The sequence below is a fragment of the Heptranchias perlo genome, chromosome X (genome assembly GCF_035084215.1).
Source record: "Heptranchias perlo isolate sHepPer1 chromosome X, sHepPer1.hap1, whole genome shotgun sequence".
Lineage (NCBI taxonomy): Eukaryota > Metazoa > Chordata > Chondrichthyes > Hexanchiformes > Hexanchidae > Heptranchias > Heptranchias perlo.
Genome location: NC_090370.1, coordinates 2,220,658 through 2,244,360, shown reverse-complemented (window position 1 = coordinate 2,244,360; position 23,703 = coordinate 2,220,658). Strand labels below are relative to the sequence as shown.

Here is a 23,703-nt window from a genome sequence, read left to right as displayed (position 1 = left end):
ACATTGACTTCAAATTATACTATTTCTAGTCATCAGAGTAATTCCTGCTAGGGTTGCCACTCGTCTGGTTTTGGTATTGAATTGTTTACATTACTCTTTCTACACTTTCCTTGCCCTGGGAGTAACTGGGTCACACCATATCGATATTAGATGGCATAAAGAACAAACACAGCACATATCTTGTGGAAAGGCTACAAATCAATAGAGGGGAACAGTTTCAAAACAGTGGCATTTAGGAGGCTCATTAGTGGAATAGCTCATCCAGATTTTTCATTAAATTTATGAAGTTTGCTGCTAGCAGATGGATTTGATGAATAACTGGAATTTGCTTTACATAAGATGATGTCTAAGAACCCTGCCTGGGAAATAAAGCCAGTTATGTTCAGCTGTACTGTGGTTAAAGGTTGCAAGGTATTCATGGAGTCTGATCCAGCATAAAATCTGGCTCAGGGTTAAGCTCCAATTGGTGCCTCAGAACATGAAGAACTTCCATGCATTTCTGTTTTAGGAACTGGAGTAGGCCATTCAGCCCCTCGAGCCTGCTCCACCATTCATTTAGATCACGGCTGATCTGTAACTCAACTCCATCTACCCGCCTTTGCTCCATATCCCTTGATACGCTTACCCAACAAAAATCTATTGATAACCTATTGATCTCCGTCTTGAAAGCTTCAATTGTCCCAGCATCCACAGTCTTTTGAGGGAAGTGTGTTCCAGGTCTCCACTAACCTTTGTGTGGAAAAAGTGCTTCCTGATTTTCCGCCTAAACGGCCTGGCTCTAATTTTATTATGTCGCCTTGCTCTTGATTCTCCCACAAGAGGAAATAGTTTCTCATTCTATCTACCCTATCAAATCCTTTTAACATTTTAAACACCTCAATCAGATCACCCCTCAATCTTCTAGGTAATGCAAGCTAAAAGGTTTTGGACCCCCCCACCCCAAGCCAAACCAGAGACAAACTCGTAACAGTCGGTAAGAAAACAGAGTCAGATAGGAAGATGTCAATTCCCAGTGTAAAGTGACGAGGACACACATCAGCAGTGGTCACGAAGAGGATTCTTGTGGATCACATTCCCCTTTTCCCCTTCTTCTATCCAGGGACCATTACTAGTTTACAGACTGCATGTGCATGGGTTTTTTTGGCTGCATTTTTTAAAAAAAAGGTTCCTTGAGCAGTCCAGAAACAGTAAACATATGGAGCAATGCTAAGGAGCCAAAAGCTCTGCAGGAACCTCTGGGACTTGACCTCGCAACTTCCTGCAGGGAACAAATGGTTTGCAGTCTACAAAGGAGACCTTCAAACATGTAGTTTACCTGATGTACTCGGAGATCATCCAAAACACCTGCCACAGAACAACGGCAAATACTTCACATTCGAAGTACACCCCGTGGACGGACATTCCTTCTACTTTAAGCTACTACCAATTACACTTGTTAAATCCTATGGTCAGTACAGGATGCTGCAGACGTCAATGTCCTGTACAACTCCTGTGCAGAAGGTGATTGAGAACTATTTCCAGTAGTTAATTCCTCCCCCTTTGCCTTGGCTGAGAAAGATTCCTATAGATCCTTACCTTTGGGTCACTGCACAGCATATTGTACCAAACCACTGAGGCCCAACCACTAAGGAGCTGGCTGGCATTTGAGATGACAACAACAGGTAAAGTGCAAGTCTGTCAAAAACAAAAAGAGTCAGATCGCAGTGTAATTACAGTGAGAAAATAAAATTAGGAACTATTTAACCAATACTGCAATATAAAAAAGACAGACTTGCATTTATATAGGCGTCTTTCACCACCTCAGGACATCCCAAAGCATTTTACAGCCAACGAAGTACTTTTGAAATGTAGTCGCTGTTATAATGTAGGAAACGCGGCAGCCAATTTGCGCACAGCAAGGTCCCTCAAACAGCAATGAGATAATGACCAGATCATCTGTTTTAGTGATGTTGGATGAGGGACGAGGGACAAATATTAACCCAGGACACCAGGGAGAACGCCTCAGCTCTTCTTCGAAATAGTGCCATGGGATCTTTTACATCCACCCGAGAGGGCCGATGAGGCCTCGGTTTAACATCTCATCCAAAGGACGGCCCCTCCAACAGCGCAGCACTCCCTCAGTACTGCAATGGGAATATCAGCCTGGATTATGTGCTCAAGTTTCTGGAGTGGGACAGAACATTCCAATATGACCTATCCCCTAGTATATTAATTATAATTTTGACAGTCTGGGAAATGAAAGCCACTTTGCAACACACTACCCCATAATGATTTTCCTCCCTTCAAAAAAGGTATAGGTAAGTCAGAGCTGAAGAAAACTTAAGTGGCGCACCGATATGCAACACCACAGTAATATGGAGGATTTTAGGCACAAAGCCACATTCCACTTTGTTGGAACCAAATTCAGCAGAAGATTGGGAGTAGGTGCATGTCTATGTTCTCTGGTGAGGGAGAAAACATACCAAAAAAAGTTCTATCCTCACAAAAATACCATTTAAATAAGTATCAAGGGTTCCAAGATGAGGAATAACAAATCCAGATACAGAACAAAGCGCCCTCGGTTCTGTCCTCCGCTACTGCATCTATGATGAGTTTTGATATACAATAGAGAGGAGGGAGAGAGGGGGAGAGAGAAAGAAAAAAAAGAGCAAGAGAAAAAAAGAGTGGATGTGACTACAATGTAATTCATGCATCCAATCACTTGTTTAACCAACTTTTGTGCCCCACCCTCCCCAAAAGTTTTGTTTAAAAGGTTTCACTGCAGGACCTATGGCAATGTTCCAATGATGACAGTTAAATCCACATGGTGGTCAACCTACCTCAAGAGTGAGGTTGAGCTCTTGGTAAACCAGCTCAGTCTCAAAACTAATAATATGGAGCTCCTCTGTCACGATGAGCGAAACCTGGCCCGTTTGGGGTGGGGGGGGGGGATGTGTATAGGGAGAAAGAAAAATAAAATCAACAAAGGATGAACGACACAGGCACAGACATTACACACATGGTGGATACAATTTAGTATAAATCAATCATTCAACTTGCACAAATAAAAAAAAACACGTTTTATACATCGCCTGCAGAAACACAAATTTTAACAGGGTTGCACATCTTTACTGATATGAAACAAAATAATATCTTCATTGATGTCCCAGAAAACTAATGGTTAAAACAACTTTCCTGTTTACAAAATAGCCCTGTCCTGCCTCCAGGCAGAAACTAGAAGTAGCAACAAAGCCCTGTGTGAAAACGGTGAAACCCGCACAACTTCCCCAACTTTGTAACAAAGAACAGAAAAGGCTGGCGACACTCGAGTGGGTTGGGAGAACACAGGTCAGTCAATGTTTCTGGAGTGGAACCCTTCCTCAGAACTGAAAGATAGTACAACACCCAAAACGACGACTAACTGGTGTTCTCCCTCGACGGATGCTGCCTGACCCACTGAAAGTCTCTGCGTTTTCTGCTGTTGTTTCAGATTTCCAGCATCTGCATTATTTTGTTTTTTGTTCCCTAACTAGGTTTCCTATTTTCTCCTCTTCCCAAAGGTCACGTCAACAACCTATTCAACCTTGTTCCTGCTAAGCTTCAAACATGTCATCCTGCAAACTCAGGTGTGCCCAACTGTTGTGCCCCCACTTCTGCCCCCGCTAAAGCACTGTTGAAAGCATTTTCATCGGCATGACAGGACACTTGCTGTGCCTCTGCAAAACAACGTAAGCATCTTGGGATGCCATTCGTTTTGGATTAAACATGGGGACTAATTTCAGGGTCTAACTGATGACCAAGAGTATAAATCATTTTCAATCTTTAATCGGAAGTGCTTTACCTCATTACTTCCTTTGCCTCCAATTCCGGACTTCTGCTCCTTTAGTTGCTGCAATCAGAAGGAAAGAATTGTTGTGCTAAAATAGTTTGATCAGTGTGGAATCTTCAATAAATCAGAAACCCACACACAAATTACACAACATAACAAGCGTAACAGTATCAGGTAAGGAATGAAACCTTGCTCTTACCAAGTGTCTGAAATCAACACACAAGCCCCCAAATCTGGATTCAGTCATGTTCATTGCCTTAGTGTTAGTGCCAAGTATATTGAATTTGCGATACCTGGTGAGTGAAGTATTGAGGACTTAATAACTGTTTTGGTAATAATTATCAAAAAAAGTAAATTTACAATGCAAGCTGCTGCCCCAGACAATGGATTGTTAATTCACAATCTGTTACAGGTTACCGCTTTAGCGGCTTTACTTTTTGCTGTTATTTGACAGTATACTTCAGTAGGATTTTGTCGCTTCTAAAGACACTGTCTGCAAGAATGGTGAAACATCAAATTTTGCCTTTCTTCGCCCACTTTTTCAACCACTTTAACGTAGCAAAAATAGCTCAAAGAACAGACACAGAGCAGGAGCTAGAAGAGATGACTAAAAGCATAGCTGAAAAGGTAGGTTTGAGGAAGCTTTGAAAGGTGCAGAAGAGATGTAATGGAGGGGTTATGAACAGGGTTCCAGGAAGCAGGGCTGTGATGGCTGAAGGTGACGCCACTGATGGTGGTGAGGGAGCAAAGCGAGGGGAAGGGGGAAGAATGGGAATGAGCTGAGGATGCGAGCTGTGACATAGCTCTGAAGAAGGTTGCAGAGGTCTGGTGAGGCGCGGCCATGGGAAGGTTTATAAATTAGGAAGTCAATTTTGAAGTCAATGCATTGGAGGAGAGGACCCAATGGAGGTTAGTAAGCGCAAGGGTGATAGGTGTATGGGGCTTAGTGCAGAATAGGATGTGGTCAAGGGAGTTTTGGATGAGTTGGGAGTTTATGTAGGGTGCAGCTTGAGAGACCAGTGCGTCGAGCGTAAAAGAAATCAAGTCTGGAGGATCTTTAAGTTGTGAATGAGGGTTTCAGCAGTGTGGGGGTAAGGGTAGAGTTGGGCAATGTTGCAAAGGTGAACATAGATGGTTTAACGATGGTTAGGATATGGGGTTTTTAAACTCAGCTCAAGATTACATGGGACACAGTGCTTTCACACCTTGAATAACTGTTTTTGACATCAATGAGAAGGTTATTGAGTCTACTCTATCACTCTGGACCTAGTCTAACAATTTTCAATTTATTCCTCTCCCAAACCTATATCCCTCTATTCCCTTCTTAACAAGAAGTTGATCGACTCAGTCTTCAATCCTTCAAGCAAATCAGTATTTACTACACCAGGTGAAGGTCTATTCTATAGATTAATTAACTAAATATGAAGCAAATATTCTTTGTTTAGCTCTTGGCTTCTGTAGCTTATAATCATGACCTTTGGTTCTCCATCTTGGCTCTGAATAAAAAAAAACCTCTACATCCACTTTTTCAATCCCCTTTGTTAAAACTCTGATTAGGTCCCTGACGTCCAATCTCATCTCCCTCCCCCTCCAGTATAGATTTGGTCTTCTCAAGGAGGATAGTTCAAGATGGACCCATTGGTCTTTTCATGCCTGTCATTATCATCTGTTTGTAGGTAAGAAAGCACACAACTATGAAAAATATTTATATGCGTAGACTAGTTATAAAAATGTATTTTCTGTTCTGAAGAAGAAAGTCTTCTTACCCTTTCCCACTCGGTGGATTCCTGCAAGTTAAAAAAAAACAGAATTGACAAATGTTTTAAGGCTTTCTTAGTCTGGCTTGTCAAGAACATAAAAGATCATTAAAGGCAATGACTGGTCGAATCTGGCTGCGCTATATGTAGACAATGTAATCCTTTAAGAAGTGTACTTCACCACACCGACCCCTTTAATCTTAAACAAAAAGTTCTTCATGGCAAATATTTCAAAATCATCTCATAGTGCTAACAATATTGGAGACACTCACCAGGAGCAGTAACTGCCAAAGTTAGTAACCACTTCCGGCAAGTATCTAAGGTAAAAAGACTCTACCTGCACAAAATTTAATGCAGACATGTTTGTTGGTGACTAGTTTTACCATTTTAAACAATTGGTTAATGACATGGCAAAGTTTGGTTTGTTTACTATTTAGGTTCTGTGATCAGGGAACGTAATCCACAAATTCTCCCCCTGCCCAAAGTTTTCCCTCCTCCTCTAGAAAGTGCTGCCTCTTGCTGGGGTACGATTCCACAGGTGCCAGTTGCCCTTCAGTATCTTGCCCAAGTGAGTCTAGTGTCAGTAGGCTATTTGACCCAAGGGAAGGAAAATCATAGCCAAGCCCAATCATGTTCTCACCTGATATTCCACACAAGCGCACTTTCCAGCAGGAGTTATTAGTTAGCAATCACGAGCAGGAACCAAAGCTCATTTACCTTCTTCCATCATCCAAGGCCAAACTGTAGCACCCAGACTTCTGCCCCAGCTGAAATCAACTAACTCAACACAGACTGGAGTGTAAGCCTGGGATCTTCCTGCTCTGCCTGGCTCAGTAGCACACTAGTGAACCATCAGGGGAGCTGAACTGACAAAACCAGTTAACAGAACACCAATTACACCTAAATGGGCAAGGAGAATGTTCTTTGCTATTTGCTACCCTAATCGACAAACATTACTGATGTGGTATAAATAGGGTCAATGCAAGGGAGCTGATTGAATATATAAACAGTTGAACAGGTACAATCACTGAAATCTCCTAGTTTAACAATTGAAATGTCACACTCTTGGGCTCAGCCCTCTCCCTGATTTCAGCCTAATCTAAACAAAAATGTTGAAAGAAGCAGGAAAACAAAAGCTAAACCGTAATTAAAGCATTTCTATTTTCTCCCCTATGCAATGGATTATCTACCATCAGAAGAGCAGAGAGGACATTGCTAGATCATCAGCCATTGGGAGCTCTTCCTTTCTTTTTAATGAGCTGAACGGCCTCCACTCCATCTCTGTACATTCAGTAGGTGCTTAGGAAATTGCAGCACGAATAGCATCAACTGTAAACAGTACTGATTTTTCAGCACTTTCTTGCTGTGATGCTGAACCAGAAGCTTTAGATCTCAGTGAGGAAGTGGTACCAGGGCCTCCTATTTTTGTCCCAACAGTGGGGGACTCCCTTCAGGGAGATACGAACCCAAACCAAATAGCCTTTACTCGCACTCAAACATTCTGGAAAAGTTCTGCCGGGTCCCTGAATTGCTTCATCCCCATGGCGTGGGAGACAAAGGAACTGACAGGATTGGTTTTTCCTTACAGAAGCGTAGCATGCAAGAGTCACAGAACGACAAGTACAGAACCAACTGTCTGCACAGCCCCGCTCTCTTATCCAAAGGGAAGGAGCAGGAGGAAAAGACCCAATAGAAGATCAGGATACCTTTTTACATTATAGAAGTAGCGCTGTTCATCACTTACTTATCGATGCAAGCCTTCAAATTCATTAGATGATTTCCGACCTCTGGCAGTTTCACCAAAAGTCTAAAAGAGGACAGAATATAGAATTTTAAAATGCCATCTATAAGATCACGTATTTCAAGTACTATAATTCCAATGAAAATCTCAAAGTTCTCCCCCAACATTGTGTAATTTTTGTTAAAGACCACCAGTATCACCGGGGGTGGGGGAGCGAGGAAGGGAAAGTGTTTGGTGAACTATTTTCCACTTGCTCTCCTTCCTAGCACAATGAAATAAAAAAGTGAGTGTTACTTGCATGTACTATTACAAAAATGATGCACTCTCTTCTGCTGGTCCAGAAAGTATGTAAACCCACTGCACTACCCAGAGCCTGCCATTGTTTGAACATACAGACTGTGTTCTACCTAGTAATGCATTTCTGGACATCTTATTCTGCAAGTATTGTGGGAACTGTCACAGTCTTAGAAATGAATATTTCATACCAGTGAAAATAGCAGTAATATTAATTGTGAAAATGTACTGAGCAGTTCAGTTTACTTCAATTGTTTGAAAACCCAACCAACACTGGTTACATAACCACTGTTTCTTCGGAGACTACACTTTGTAACTTAATTCACCAGCACCATTCCGATACTCAGACTTTCCCATTTCAGAAATAATTATTGATGTACCATCACTGCAAGAGCCCAGATTTTTAATGCCATTATTATTCCTGCTTTCCTTCATAACAGTGCACCATTGGCCCTAAAATGGAATGCTACCCAAAAGGTATTGTTTGTAAGTAGCAGCGTATACTGAACACTGTACAAACTGGTAACTTGCTGCCTGACTTTAAATGGTCAGAAATGTTACCGGATGCTTTAGATCTTCAGGTCAAAAGACCAGTCAGCAGTAATAGCCCCTCACCAAATCACCCATTTGTCAGCTTGAAACAATCTTTATATATTGTATATTTAATATGCTAATATGACAGAGCATAGGAGAAAGTTACAAGGCACTAATCCAATCTTGCTGCTCCGGTGATGTTCACAGACTGCTCTCAGTGGGAGTAGACATCAGCTGAAGTTAAAAAAAAAGGACTTGCATTTATATAGCGCCTTTCATGACCTCAGGATGTCCCAAAGCGCTTTACAGCCAACGAAGTACTTTTGAAGTGTAGTCACTGTTATAATGTAGGAAACGCCGTAGCCAATTTGCACACAGCAAGCTCCTACAAACAGCACTATGATAACAACCAGATAATCTGTTTTTAGGTGTTGGTTGAGGGATAAATATTGGCCACGACACCGGGGAGAACTTCCCTGTTCTTTGAAATAAGCCATGGGAACTTTTACGTCCACCCAAGAGGGCAGACGGGGCCTCAGTTTAACGTCTCACCCGAAAGACAGCACCTCCAACACTACTGCGCTTCCTCAGTACTGACACTGGGAGTGTCAGCCTAAATTATGGGGCTCCAGTCTCTGGGGTGGGACTTGAACCCACAACCATCTGGCTCTGAGGAGAGTGTGCTACCACTGAGATATCCCACTCGATTACGGCCTTATCATTTTCTCCTATGCATTTCTTGTTCCACACACAAAAACTCTGAATCATTACGAACAGTCAAGCATTTTAAACATTATTCTGCTCCTTCAAAGAAGGGCAAGGTGACGTCTATACTCACCGTGGCTTAACAGAGAACTGTGAGCTCGTTCTCAACACCAGAGGCATCTTACTCTGAAGAGGCATGCAAGGCTGATTCTCCACAACAAATGCACTACATTTAAAAAAACACAGCTTAATTTCTTTCAATTAAAAGAAAACAATCTAATATTGTGAAAAATCTTGCCATTAAACAGCAGCCTAATGGTAAATAGTCACCAGGATAATGGATATTCTTCAAATTAAGCATTTTATGCTCCCCACTGACTTAAATACTTGATATTTATGCATTCCTACCTCCACCCCACCCCACCCCACCCCTCTGCCAGAATTTTACTGGCAAGATTATGGAAAACTCAATGAGGCGATTGATCCAATTCCTGACTTGTATGTGGCACGGGAAAAGACAAAATGCTAAAACAATACTTATTTGCTGACTTTGGGTAAAGGCACATTGCTCTTCTGGTGAAATGCCCTGTGGGTCATTTAATTAGATTTGTAATTAAAAGCCGTAAGAATTCAATGAGTGATAGGAGGATGCAATCACATCTTTGGCTAAACTATTAATACTAGACAAAAGTTTACCAAAAAATCACAACTGTATTGCAACAGTTTGTGCTGTAGTACAACAACAGCTGCTATAGAACAAGCTTTCAGACAAAATATATGGGTACTAAGAAATTGTCCTAAATGATGCCACAAATTCTTAAGTGTCTATCTCCCAACCAAACAAGGCCCTGTCCAGTACCTTTTTATGAGGCAGGTTAGCAGAGATATAGCTTGCTTCTCCAAAGCAGGTCTTTGTGTTTTAAAGGGATCCTTCTCATAAGTCAATTTAATTCCCAGCTCCTCCAGTTTTTTCAGCAACCTTTTCACTTGAAACAAACACACTGCACTTGCAGTAAACCTGTAAGATAAGAATTTAACAGGAGTTATGAGGCAGTGGAGATATTCAGTACTAGGGTTCAGTCCAAGCAAACCCATCTCATTTTACCTTAAATGTGAAACTCTCCCCTGGACAGTTAGCCACATGGAACTCTGTATATACAAGTTCAAAATATATATATTAGCCAAAAAGTGATAGCGATTAACCATGTGCATTAATGTCAATTTCAAAGTTGCCCGTTTTAGCGTCTTAAGTGCTCCATTTATTTCAGGCAGAAACTGCTGTGCTTACTCACTAGTTCGCACCTCGTTAAGGTGCACTGGATGTTAAAATAAAATTACCGTCTCCATACTGTAGGAATAATACTAATTACGAAATTGTATCAGCAAAGATGCCTGCCAAGAAAAGCAAAAAGGAATTCTTCCACCGATTAAGTTCAGCCTTTGTTAATTTACACTATGCTGTAATTGTAGCTGGCATTTTCTGCATAACTCGCACAATGCTAAATCAGATGTTTCTTTAATTATGTTGTCTGCTACAAGCACTGAACAGTGGCTTTTAAGTCAAAGTAGCAAGCTCTAGCAGCTGTGGCAACAGCCAGTTAGACTTTAAATGTCCTTCGGGTATCCTAATTAACTGTTGTTTACACGCGTCATGATGCTCTCTGCTGGCCCATAGAGCTTGGCAATATTCCTTACACTTGCAGTAACGTCTTAATAAAAGTAGTGGCACTGGCATTATTTTGGGTGCTCATAAAGTCTGTCAAATGTTATACCAACCACCGCGGATAGTGGGCAAATTGCGTACGCACGAACGTGCCCGCTATAAGCAATGGGGACTGTACTGTTGAGTCTTTATGTCCTCTGCAGCCACCAGAACAAGTTCATGAGTCGTCTGTTCTCCTTTACAGTTGCCTCCAACTAGGCACCTATGCTACAATTGAGCACAGCGCCCCTGGGCTAAGGAAGGGAAAACCAAAACCAAAAAAAAAGAAAAATATATAAAATCAAATTAGCCAGGGATCCTACTTCTGATTACTATCCAGAGGCCCATGCTGGAAATTGTGCATATGTGGAGGTTGGATAAGGTTTGGATCAAGAGTGAGCAATAAGGCCTTCCCTCAAATCAGCACAAGCTATCATTCTGCGCACCAGTTCTCCAGTTGATCCAAGCAAACGTCCAAAGGAGCACCAATGCAGGCCTTCTGTTGCCGTCTCTTCCAGTCTGCCAGCTCCTCTTTCACCAGTGTGTCCAGCAGCTCCTCAGCTTCCTTTAGAAGCTCACTGAATTTATCAATGACTTTCTGCCAAAGATAAAATAAAACTCTCAAAACACCAGGACATAACAGCAGAGAGGAGAGACAAGGGGCTTAGAAAACTAAGAGGGGCAAACAGCAACAGAATAAAGAATAGTGTAGAAAGAACAGGAATTAGATGGGGGATAAAAGAAAAGCCAACTACCATGGTGTTGGAATGCATGTGTGTTAATGCGAGGAGTGTTACAAATAACTTTGGTGAGCTGCAGGCACAAGTTGCCACATTGATATGATATAGTGGCTATAATGGAGACCTGGCTTAAACATGGGCAGGAATGGGAACTAAACATTCCTGGCTACAACGTATTCAGGAGGGATAGGGAAGGAAACAAGAAAGAAGTACTGATCAAGGTTAATATTACACTTCTACAGAGCGATGATATACTAGAGGGTTCAAAGACTAAATCTATTTGGTTAGAGTTAAGGAACAGAAAAAGAGTGGGTTGGGTGCTTACCATAGACCCCCAAATAGTGAGAAGGAGATAGAGGAGCGAATCTTTAGGTAAATTTCAGAGAAATGTAAAAATAATAGACCAGTAATAGTAGGGGACTTCAATTACCCTAATATAGACTGGGATAAAAACAGTGTAAAGGACAAGGAGGGTGAAGAATTCCTAAAAAGTGTACAGGAGAACTTTTTTAAAATCAGTGCGTTTCTAGCCCAACGAGGAAGGAAGCAGTGCCGGATCTAGTTCTGGGGAATGAAGTAGGGCAAGTGGAGTGTGTTTCATTGGGAGAACATCTGGGTAATAGTGATCATAATATAATTAGGTTTAAAGTAGTTACAGAAAGGGACAAAGAAAAATCAAAAGGTGAAAATACCCAACTGGAAGAGAGCCAATTCCAGTGATTTGAGAAGGGATTTAGCACAGATGGACTGGAAACAAAGATTGGCCAAAAAAATAGTAAATGAGCAATGGTAGGCCTTCAAAGCGGAGATAGTTCAGGTACAAACCAAGCATATTCCCATAAGGAGGAAAGATGGGGCATCCAAAGCTAGAGCTCCCTGGATGACAAAGGAAATATAGAGGTTAAAATAAAACAGAAAAAGGAGGTTTATGACAAATGTCAGATACAGAAACAGTAGAAAACCAGGCAGAATACAGAGAGTGCAGGGGGAAATTGAAAAAAGGATATAAGAAGGGCAAAGAGAGAGTATGAGAAAAGATTAGCGGGTAACATAAAACTGGAGCATTGTGTCCAATTCTGGGCACCACACTTTAGGAAGGATGTCAAGGCCTTGGAGCGGGTACAGAGGAAGTTTACCAGAATGGTACCGGGAATGAGGGACTTCAGTTATGTGGGGAGATTGGAGAAGCTGGGATTGTTCTCCTTAAAGCAGAGAAGGTCAAGGGGAGACCTAATACAGGTATTCAAAATTATGAGGGGTTTTGGTAGGGCAAGTAGGGAGAAACTGTTTCCTCTGGCAAGTGGGATGGTAACCAGAGGTCACAGATTTAAAATAATTGGTAAAAGAACTAGAGGGGAAATTAGGAGAAATTGTTTCACACAGAGGGTTAAGATCTGGAATGCATTACCTGAAAGAGTAGTGGAAGCAGATTCCATAGGAACTTTCAAAAAGGCAATTGGACATGTACTTGAAGAGGACTAATTTGCAGGGTTATGGGGAAAAGGCTGGGGTGTGGGACGAAATTGAACAGCTCTTTCAAAGAGCTAGCACAGGCACGATGGGCCGAATGGCCTCCTGTGCTGTAAGATTCTATGATCATCTTAAACAGAATTAGACACTGGCCTTTCATCTCTGGGATCAGGGCTCAAACTCAGGCCACTAGGCTGAACATCTCTCCCTGCTGGCTATACGAATCTTATTTTAAATGAGTTTGGGCGGTGTCAACCTAGTTCCTAATGGCCATAGGCCCACAGCACAAAACTGACAATATACTCAGGTGGCTGATGGCTGGTTTAGGAAATGGAAAAATATTAACACTGGTGCAGTTAGGGGGTACTCTGCTCAGGTTGGGAACCTTGGTACATTACTGGACCAGAAACTTCCCCCAGAGGGAAGGAGGAGAAGAGAGAAGAAAATAACTGAGCTGACCTTGTGCATGTCAGAGTGACTTATTAGAACACAATTGGCACAGACTTGAACAGGTTACGTGCCTGCCCTCGCAGGCAAGAATTGGTGCCCGACTTGGAGACCCAAGAGGGGAAAAAAAATATAAGGCCTAATCTTAAGTTTAAAATTCCACATGGAATTGATATGACAGTCTCGCCATTAGGACCCCTTTTTTTAAAAATCAATTGCAAAGAATTAACAAATGCAATTTTGTTTTTTCATTGACATAAGGGGAACTGCATAGTAGTAGTTACACAGAGCCTGACTGAGAGGAATATGAATTACCAACAAAGATGGTAACCAACGCAGAAGTTTAAACAGGAGGAGGATAAATTGCAGACAGTTGGAATGACAGAAGTTTACTGAGTTTATGCAAAAAATTTCAGAGGACATTGAGTATGGCAAAAAACTCCTTATACATTTATATACTTCAGATCACACAATAATATCTAGAAATGTACCAGCAATACATTGCTTCAATACAAAGATTTCTGTGATTCCAAGTTTATGTAGAAACAGAAAAACAATCCTCAAGAATTAAACATGCAATTAAGTTTTAGACCTCCTGATAAAACACAAAGCCTCCATATTTCAGGAACACAAATGGTACCAGTAAAGAGTTACTACGTGCATTGAGAATTATAAATAATAAACTGGAGCTCTCAAAAAGTGTCAGTAAGTTTATCTACTAAGGAAGACCCGAGGACCCCAATCTGTGCCACGTTAGTGGGGGCAGGTTGGATGTTATAATTATCTTCAGTGTCCCTGGTTAAGTGATAAGTCTCAGTAACACACTTCCCAAAACCAGACTGCTGTGTAAAGAGAATTACTTACTTTCCTATTGCTGTCCAAGATGTTTAGCATTTTCTGTAGCACTTTCATCTCTTCCGCTATCTGCTTACTGGAATTGTTCGACTCTAAAAGATAATGGAATTGGCCTGAAACGCATTGTACAGGTTGTTTTATAGCATTTCCTAGAGAGAATTTTCTGCAGGGTGCAATAGAATTTCCACAGCCAGTGCTCTCCATCAACACTGGATACCAACTGGGGAAGGTCCCACTTCAGGAAAGGAAAACCATTTCTATCCAGCTCGTCTTGGGTGGGGGAGGGGGAGGGGTAACAATACTATCAAGTCAATTGATAAATGCTAACTTTTGAATAGCAATATGCCTTTGGTCTGTCATCCACCCCCTTCTTCAAAACTCTTACTTCCAGCTCTGTCCATCTCTCCTTCCTTGGAGGCATTCTTTTATGTGAGAGTATGATATAAATACAAGCTGTGTATGAATATCAGCAATATTGTTACTTTAACTCTTATATTTCGTTCTGCCAATTACCTAATAAATAAAGGTATCACCCAGTGTAGCACTAAACTAGGGCAGAGGTAGGGGTGCCACAATTGGTCTTAGCTCCCCTGGATTGGGGAGGCAGTGCTGGTGAGAAGAGTCAGGGTCCCTGCACCAGAGTATCATCTTGTGACTCCTGCAGGAGGAAAGAAGTGAGTGAATGCACACATATACAGACAGAATTCATAATTCAGCTGAGATAACCCTTCCCTCCCAGTCAGGTAGTCTGCCAACACCCAGTGCCTAGGCTCACACAAGAGGAATAGCCACTTGGGCAAGGTACTGGAGGGCTGCTCACCTCTGTGCAACTGCATCCAGAGTAAGAGTCAGTGTCTTCAGAAGCAGAGAGGACGAGAAACAATTGCATTAAAAATAATTTATTTGGTCTAAATCAATGCAGCTGCCAGAAAAACTAACGAACGAGCATTGAAAGATTGTAAAAAGAGCACAATATACCCTGCTCAGTTGATGGAGTCACTTTAGCATTGACTTTTAAAAACTACGGAGAGCTCTACATTGCCCTCCCACCTGACTATTGTAGGATTCGTGGAGACAAAGTGCTCCAGAGAACTGGGCTCCCTAAAGCTGCTCACCTTGAAACTTGTAAGTCTTGAATTTGAAATCAAATTCATCTTGTTGTTCCTCTAGGAATTTCAACTCCTGCTCACACGCCTGTATACAACAGTTTCAAATATAATTAGCAACTTTAGACAGTTTCTATATAAATGAATTTTCAGACCGCCAACAGGTCCACAAAAATTTCTGCCTCCCTGGGGTGACTGGTTTTGTTTGTATCCAGTTCACACACCCGACCAAGCACCAATCTTATAGTACTCAAATATCAGGCACAGCTTTATTAATGTATTAATTGTAAATTAAAATACACTTGAAACATAACATGTCCCACCACCCCAATTTTCACCCACTCTATTTCTGTCCTATTTTAAGAAAATGCAAGAAACTTGAATTTACTTTTTTCTGCCTAGCCTATCTTTCCTACGTTTATACGATGACAAAAATAGCAAGTTAAAACTATACTCAATTGTAGAAGAAGTGAAAAAAAACTGTGCCATCTATTAAAATCGCAGTAACATAAATCTCCCACTACAGTTCATACAAAGTATGAAGGAAACTGTACAAGAGAAAAAGTTACTGACAGTTCAAAATAAGTGTGCGAAAGGCTGTGGGAAACCAGCACTCGACTACACGCGGCACTCACCTGCACGCCATTTCTCAGGCCAATAATCTTTTGTTCAATGTCCTGGTGCCTTTCAGAGTCCATGGGCTGAGTCTGTCCCAAGACAGCCTAGGGCAGATCAAGAAATAAACTGTCTCAATAATGAAAAGCATTCTGAGCAGAGTGCTATGTTACAAACAGTTCCGTCTGGTAAACCAACCTTCGAGGGGTGGTACAGTATCCCACCACACAGCAGCACCAAGGCGCCGTGCTGCGGAGTGATAGCCTTTTGAATATATACATTTTATAAACTTAATGGGGAAGAGTTACTTTTCTTCCAAACACTTCCCTGCACAGAATAATTCTCTTTCAATTCTGCCTTTTGTTGTCCCTACCCAAATTGTACCAGTTCATTTTAAATTTCCATTCATCTTGCATTCTCTCTCTCTCTTCTCCTTCTCCTCCTCCTCCTCCCCCCGCCAAAGTAACAAGTCATAGGCTATTTTAAAATGTAAATTCACATCCACTTGAATCTAGGTTACGACTGCCAAAACTCAAGTCACTTAGAATCTGTAACAGCCAGTAAGAAGAGAATGTCTAGACCATTTTGAGCTCGGACAGTCTCCTAACCCACTGCACCCACCCTAGGATAACATGTGCCCTTTGATATAATAACATCACCATGGGACTGAGAACGGGATGTTCAGTGCTGCACATCAGACCCAAATGGCAGTGCCTGAGGCATCGAGAACCTGATTTTACCATCCTGAAAAAATTGAGAGTTGCAAACGTCCGTTGTGCAGGCCACACTGAATTTTTGAGATCAGTGTCATCCGCTTGCCCCCCTCTCTCCCAATTTGAATAGGTTACTAGCATAGGAGGCTTGCCCAAATAGCTTGGCTGGAAGGTGCAAAACCCAGCGATGCAGCAGCTCACCATGAAAGCAGAAAACTGTGGTGGTGGCAGAAAAGTAGACAAATTGGTACAGCGAGACATGAGCAACAATGCTCCCTTGGACACTGAAGATTTGGAAGTCCACAAAGCAGCATAGTCCTATTTGGTACAGAAGGCTACCCTGCAGTCAAAGTACAGGTGACAGCTGCACAGAGGATGGTTCCCAACCAAGTGAATGCAGTCACCCAGAAACCTTGTATTTGGCTGTCAAGTAAGAAGCAGCGTGCTGGTGTCAGCAGCAAGGTGAAGCTCAGGGCACTCCTCATTTTTTCATTGCACCCAAGCTGCATGGCACACTTTCCTTGAAGGGGGAGTTGGAAGCCAAGGTACAGCAAACAGACGCCGAAGCATTCAGGCCAAGCTGCTCCTCTCCCATGATAGTGGTGGCGGGGGAGTGGTGGTCAGCAGCCATGGATGCAGAGGATTGCTCTGGTATCCTTGAGAACCATAAACTAAGTGTTTCTTCTTCAAATAAGTCCACCACCGTGGAACGCCATTTCCTAGATATTACCTGAACATTAATTTAGTGCAACCCTTTCTTTTCAACGAAAGCCGTGGAGTTGACATGAAGAAGCCTTATCCCACATGGGTGCCACGTGCGACTCTGCACTGGAGGGAACTTTACCACCCAGTGGTAAAGCTGTGCACCCTGTCCAACTTATGCCTCCTTCCTAGAAGTGATGAAGGTGTTGCTCTAACAAACATAGCAATTGTCACTTCCTTTCTGCACGAGTCCACTGCAGGCTGCCTCACTTGGCAAGACGTTTCCTGGGGTGGCTTGGAAGGATCAGATAACACGAAGGCTCCATGCTGCAGTAACCTTCACTGCAATGGGAAGCAGTCCCTGTCCCTGATCTCGTGCAGCAGATTGCACAACTCTGATTGCCACCTCCATTTCACAAGACCAGCTAAAAAAAGTCTCCTCTGACATGTCCAGATAGGATTGGAGTGGTCTGTATACAGAGGTCCTGGGGCAGTAGCAGGTGCATACATAGCACCAGAGATGTCTTTGCACCTGCACATGATATCCCATCTTGCAGTGGCCCTCCACTTGTCCAGACCTTACAGCAGTCTGGGAGTGGACACATCAGAGTCCCATCCACCCAACCTTGCTGGATGCCAATTGCATTGCTGCAGTTATTTGTCAATTTAAATATAAGCACAGCACAGTAAAAGGAATGATTATGCAAAACGGCAGTGCCAGAAAGCCAAAAAATCTTGCAAAATGATCAATGCAGAAGGTTCAAAATGCTCCCAAGCAAAGAGACTAAATTTAAAAAGCGTGCAACCGGTTTATAGAAATTTCTGTTGGTCAGTGAGGCCGGTGGATAACAGTAGCATGGCCTCACTTGTTGGAAAAATCTGGCACATTGAGATTCGGCCCTGTTGACGTCGCCATACAAAAATCAGCCTACATGACAAGACATTCTAGTGTGTTATGCTCATACACGCGGAAGCACACCTGCACCGCACACTTTAGGGTAGCTTGATTGCTACTGTAATGTGGCAGACCAAGATGGCTGTGAAGTGCTGCTCTTTGATAGGTCCTGATGCAAGGCTGTGGGCAATGATGACATTGGTTTGCTTGCCCAGGGTAATGGGCATCAACCTGCAAGACCAGCTGCATATTCATGAAGTGAAACCCCTTTTTGTTCCTGAAAGCAGTAACAATGGGAATAGGGGCCTTTATGGCAACGTGCACGTCATCAATAATACCCCGTGCTTTGGGGAATGCAGCCAGATGGTAAAAGTGGAGGGCTCTTGTGTTTGTTTGTTTTCGATGGGGAAGATTGGTGAATCCACTGGGCTGGGCAAACAAGCCTGTGACCTGCACAATGCCACTGCATGCGGCAGGTTGAGATGCTTCACATATAAGAAGCCGGGAGCATAAAAATGCAAGCCAGCAGTGACCTTGACGGCCAATGAATGAGTTGTTCCTGTCCTGGAAACGGTTTCTAAGTCTGGCTGTAGTTATGTCATGGTCTCCTTGGGGAATATCGCTCTCTGCATGCAGGTTTTTATGAACCATATCCAGCAATGATTGTATTGGGCTGTATACAGTAGTGGTGGCATAAAGGGCAAGTCCTACTAGATGGCCTAAGGTACAGATGCATGTGTCTTGCATTCCTTCTCCAGGACCTCCATGTAAAGGTATGGCCAGAGGGATACTGAAAACACCTACATAGGCAACACACTGACTGCTTGGGAAAACAGTCTCTAATAGCAGCTTTGTGAATCGGAGCAAGTTACAAACATACGGAAAATGACGGACAGGAAAAGACCTACTGACTTGCGCATCACAATACAGATACCCCACCCGGAGCCATGTAATCTCCTGAGAGACAAAAGAAGATTAAAAACCCAGACCAATTCGGGGGGGGGGGGGGGGGGGGGGGGGAGATTGGGAAATTCCTCTCCAACCCCCTTAAGTGATCAAAACTAGCCCAGGAGGCCACTCTGGCCCTGATTGATGTTATGGTTCAGTTTTGGGAATGCAGCAAAGATACACTAATCAGTGCAAACAAACTGAGCAGCTACTGGCAAGAAGTACAAAAATATGAGTCTACTTCAAGAGGAACCAACAGGGCAACCAAACTTTCCATGCAGGACCCATTTGAAATGGGCACCTGGTCTCTGGAGTGTTGTTCAGCACTAATACCCCATTATGGGGATATGCTCATTTATTTTTAGGCCTCAACGAGCCTAGCGCATAACAGGACTGATTTTGAACAGCAAAATCTCCCATCCCCTCGATTGCTTCCATACCCAGAATCTCCAGGGCCCTCTCCTCACCAGAAGGCAAGAGTCATAGGTTGGCAAGAGAAATCAGACATGTGCACCCAGCAGCCAACTTATGAGAGTCTGTGAACATGCAGCATGCAGATATATTACATGTTGACAGTTTGCTTGGTGTTTGCTCTTGCAGCAGGGCAAACAAACTACAGTGGCAGCAATACACAATTCTCCGGTAAAATAGTAGCATGCTTGTGCATTTGGAAAGTGCATTAAACAGTTGCCAGAGTGCTGTTTATTCTCCTCATGACGCTGGTCCAAACAAACTGCAGTGCCACTAAGGTGACTTGCGTGGCGACATTATAAAATTAAGCAATATGTGGGCAGGACTTACCTTGGTAACCGTCCCAAGACTAGCAAATCATTTCTTCATGTTCTCCTAGGTGAGACAGCATTCACTCTTTCAGGCACCTCCATCCAGACTGTTCCGGTGCTGCTCTTCACTGGAGAGTGGCCCTCACCTCCAAAATGGCACATCCTTCTTCACAGGACCTCTTCCAGCATCACTTCCAGAGCTGCCTCACGAAATGGAGTGATTCTAGCATTTGCGCTTGCTGCAGCCATTCTGGAGCAGGACAACTTCAGGGCGACCAGCAGCCCTTGAAAAACTGTTGGTACCGGATAACCCACCCTTAGCTACTGGGTGCACCCAGCATAGCATGCGCTGTTCACCAGGAACGTAGCAAATTTATTTAAATGAGCTGGCCTCACATTATAGCATGAGGTCAGCTCACTATACCAAAAGCGCACACAGTGCCCAAGAAACAACAGCCCCAGTGCCTTTGCACGGAGATTATCGGCCCAATATCACTACTGAACAGCCTCACATCACGAATGATCAGTAGACTGGAGAGCTCCAGAAAGGTCTGTCAGTCTGGGTTTCTGAAGATCTATCTCTAGAAAAGATCAGTGAATCAATAAATTAATAAACCCATGACCTTCAGTCCTCATTTGCGTTCCTCCTACCTGCTGATCCTCTACAACATCGCTTAGTATCTTCTTCTCCTGCTTCAGGTAAGCAGCGACAACCTTTGCCAATAGAACAGGGTCCTCTCCAAAACAAGCCTAATGAAAGAGAAGCCAAAGGATTAACATACTACCTGCAACACAGGGAGAAGCTCTACTGTGATGATTGCAGGTTCCGCCTTTTGTCATCATAGAATCTTACAGCACAGAAGGAGGCTATTCGGCCCATCGTGCCTGTGCCGGCTCTTTCAAAGAACTATCCAATTAGTCCCACTCCCCCTCTGCTCTTTCCCCATAGCCCTGCAAACTTTTCTTTTTCAAGTATTTATCCAACTCCCTTTTGAAAGTTACTACTGAATCTGCTTCCATCTTTCAGGCAGCGCATTCCAGATCATGAAAACCGGACAGGTCATTAACATACGTTATTATTTCTATATGCTTTCATTTAAGCATAGGCCACAGCATTGGTTTTTGCTATTTTTTTTAAAAAATAAAAGCCATGGCTGCTGTTTCTGTTAAGTTTCCGTTTTAGCTTGAGGGCCCGTAGGCAAAGCGAAGAGGCATTACAGTTAATAGCACAGGAATTTTCTCTGGTCTGTGATATTTGATGACTTGTTGATGGATATGTTTTGCTGTGGTGGGGAGGTTGGAGATGGAGATAAGTTGGATGTAATAAATAACTCAAAACAGTGAGGAGAGCTTGCCACTTTCCAACCAACGGGGATTATCTCCAATTCTGGCCTCTTGCGTATCCCCAATTTTCATCGCTACACCATTGGCGGCCGTGCCTTCAGCTACCTAGGCCTTAAGCTCTGGAATTCCCTCCCTAAGCCTCTCTGCCTCTCTCAAACTCCTTTAAGACGCTCCTTAAAACCTACCTCTTTGACCAACCTTTTGGTCACCTGTCCTACTCTCTCATGATGTGGTTCGGTGTCAAATTTTGTTTGATGACGCTCCTGTGAAGCGCCTTCGGACATTTTACTACGTTAAAGGCGCTATATAAATGCACGTTGTTGTTATAAAAAATAATTAATGTTGTTTACAGGGCTCTTGAGAAAGAGTTTGGGCTTGCTTCAAAGGCACGTGCCTATTGAGACAGATCTGCCGCTCTTGGATATCAGATGTCACCCAAACCAGGTATAATTCCTGCAGCTTTGCGCTACATATTTAGTTCATTTAGCCAAACCAGAGTTACATCACTACAGCGATGTGGACCTCTATGATACTGAAGCACCCAAGTTCTTTCATCGAAGATCCAATTAAAGGACTAGGAATTTGGAAAATCTTGGTTTCAGAAAATGATCAGAGAGTCAAATAAGGTTTTGATAGTTCCATCTGATATTTTTCAATGTCTATTTCTTTCTTGCAATAAACAATTTGGTGTTTACCCTTAAATATAGGATCGATCATCATAGTACTTTCCTACGTATTGGAATGGTCAGGAGAATATGATGGCAATTCCAAACTACAGCTGCATTGCCCCATCCTTTCACCCCCCTCTCCCTATTCCCCCAAACAAAGCCCAGGCAACCCAATCCTACTTGCGCTTATACTGCTTACTCGCTGGTGTGTCCTGTTTGAATTGCACAGGCCCAAAGCTTTGAAAACAGCTGTCCTTAGCGCTGCTGCCTCAGATAAATCCAAAATGAGAACACCAAGATCTGTTAGCATCAGCAATTTGAGATATATGCAACTTAATGGGAACAGGAGTATAAACTTTATATGTGGCTCCCGAAGCTGTGACCACGGTTAGTGTTGAGAGAAATTGGAATTGCAACACTAATTATGCATTTTATATTTAAGATTCGGAGGTGGATAGGAGGGTATGGATGTCGCATATTATCAGAGATTAGTAGGATATGGATCCATGCCCATAATTCCCTACACAATTGAGGGGGGGGGGGGGGGGGGGGCGGGAGGGGAAAAGAGAAAAGACTGTCCACCTAAATCAAGCACAATGCCCTCCCATCAAGTGAGGCTCCATGCCTGCAGGTCTAGCTAATAATTGATTCCACAGAAGAAAGATAGAGAGAGTTAATCCCTGAATATTACTTCAAAGTAAAGTAGACGAGTAGAGCCAGAGAACTTACATTTATTTTTCACTAGCTTAAGTTTAGAAGATATTACAAAGAATTTACTCAAAAGGGTGTAAATTGTTCGGAAGGATCCACCAGATAAACTAGTAGAGACAAAGACATTAGGGGCTTTGAAAATGTAATTGGATGCTCGAGAAAGAAAGCTCCTTTACACAAAATCTCTCAGAGTGCTTCACACAATCAGTTACTTTTAAATGCAGTGACTTATGTAGGCAAATGCCGCAGCCACATTGCGCGCAGCAAGATTCAAACAGCAGCTAATATGTTTTTGATGGTCTCGATTGAGAGAGAAATGCTGGCTGGGACACTGGGAGAGCTCCCTGTTCTTCAAATAATGCCACAGGATCCTTAACATCCACCTGATGGGGGTCTCAATTTAACATTTTATTCAAAAGACAGTACCTTACAACAATGCAACGCTCCCTCGGTACTGCACTGGAATACCAGCCCAGTTTACATGCTCAAGTACTGAAGTGAGGCTTTTATTGAAAAAAAGTTTCTCTTTTGCGCTTCCTTCACTTGCAGACTGTGACCCAGAAATGAGTCCTTTATGAACTTACAGCTGTGGCTTCTATAACCACTGCGGTCAGTGCTGAAAACACCAGCAATCTGCCCTTGCAATCAGTCCAAACTGGAACTACCATCAGCCAGTTTGAAAGGAACTTTTAAATCTAAATCAGATCTTTTTTCCCCTCTCATGTAGCCAACAATGCCAGAGACGTGATATTTCAGTGTAGCCTTTGAGAGAGGTGAGCCAATAACAGCAGCTAATGTAAAACATGTGGCAAAATACAGCAAATGAACCACAACCAAATGGTTGAAGTGGACTGTGTGCACAAACACAAACTATAAAATTGGCAAACCAGCCTCCTCCTCCATTTCCTTATTCAATGCAATCCATCAGATGGATTTGGCACAAGGTCATTGAAGAATGATCTGGTAGAATAGAGCGTGGAGAGGAAATAGCAGATACACGGTTAATGTATTTTTTTAAAATCACAAGTCCCTGGACATACCATTTCAACATTTGATTACACGAGTGTGACTGCCCTAACACAGTCTGTACTACATGCAGGGTCTGCAGTTCAAACCACATGGTATAGCAGCAGTTCAGATGAGGTTATGTGATCACCAAGACCCCC

The 23,703-nt window shown here is 42.8% G+C and overlaps 1 protein-coding gene across 1 annotated transcript in view; it reads right to left on the bottom strand.

Moving 5' to 3' along the window:
• The window catches only part of LOC137307125 (signal transducer and activator of transcription 1-like), a 65,499-nt gene that overhangs the window by 17,021 nt on the left and 24,775 nt on the right, over positions 1–23,703 (bottom strand). Inside the window, exons 4-16 of the mRNA XM_067976443.1 lie at positions 20,466–20,564; positions 15,795–15,881; positions 15,169–15,247; positions 14,063–14,145; positions 10,988–11,139; positions 9,699–9,857; positions 8,973–9,065; positions 7,310–7,372; positions 5,575–5,595; positions 4,008–4,101; positions 3,821–3,868; positions 2,820–2,903; positions 1,576–1,674 (exon numbers count right to left, since the gene is read on the bottom strand). Of these exons, the coding sequence (XP_067832544.1) occupies positions 1,576–1,674; positions 2,820–2,903; positions 3,821–3,868; positions 4,008–4,101; positions 5,575–5,595; positions 7,310–7,372; positions 8,973–9,065; positions 9,699–9,857; positions 10,988–11,139; positions 14,063–14,145; positions 15,169–15,247; positions 15,795–15,881; positions 20,466–20,564 (1,161 nt within the window). The remainder of the gene's footprint in view (positions 1–1,575; positions 1,675–2,819; positions 2,904–3,820; positions 3,869–4,007; positions 4,102–5,574; positions 5,596–7,309; positions 7,373–8,972; positions 9,066–9,698; positions 9,858–10,987; positions 11,140–14,062; positions 14,146–15,168; positions 15,248–15,794; positions 15,882–20,465; positions 20,565–23,703) is intronic.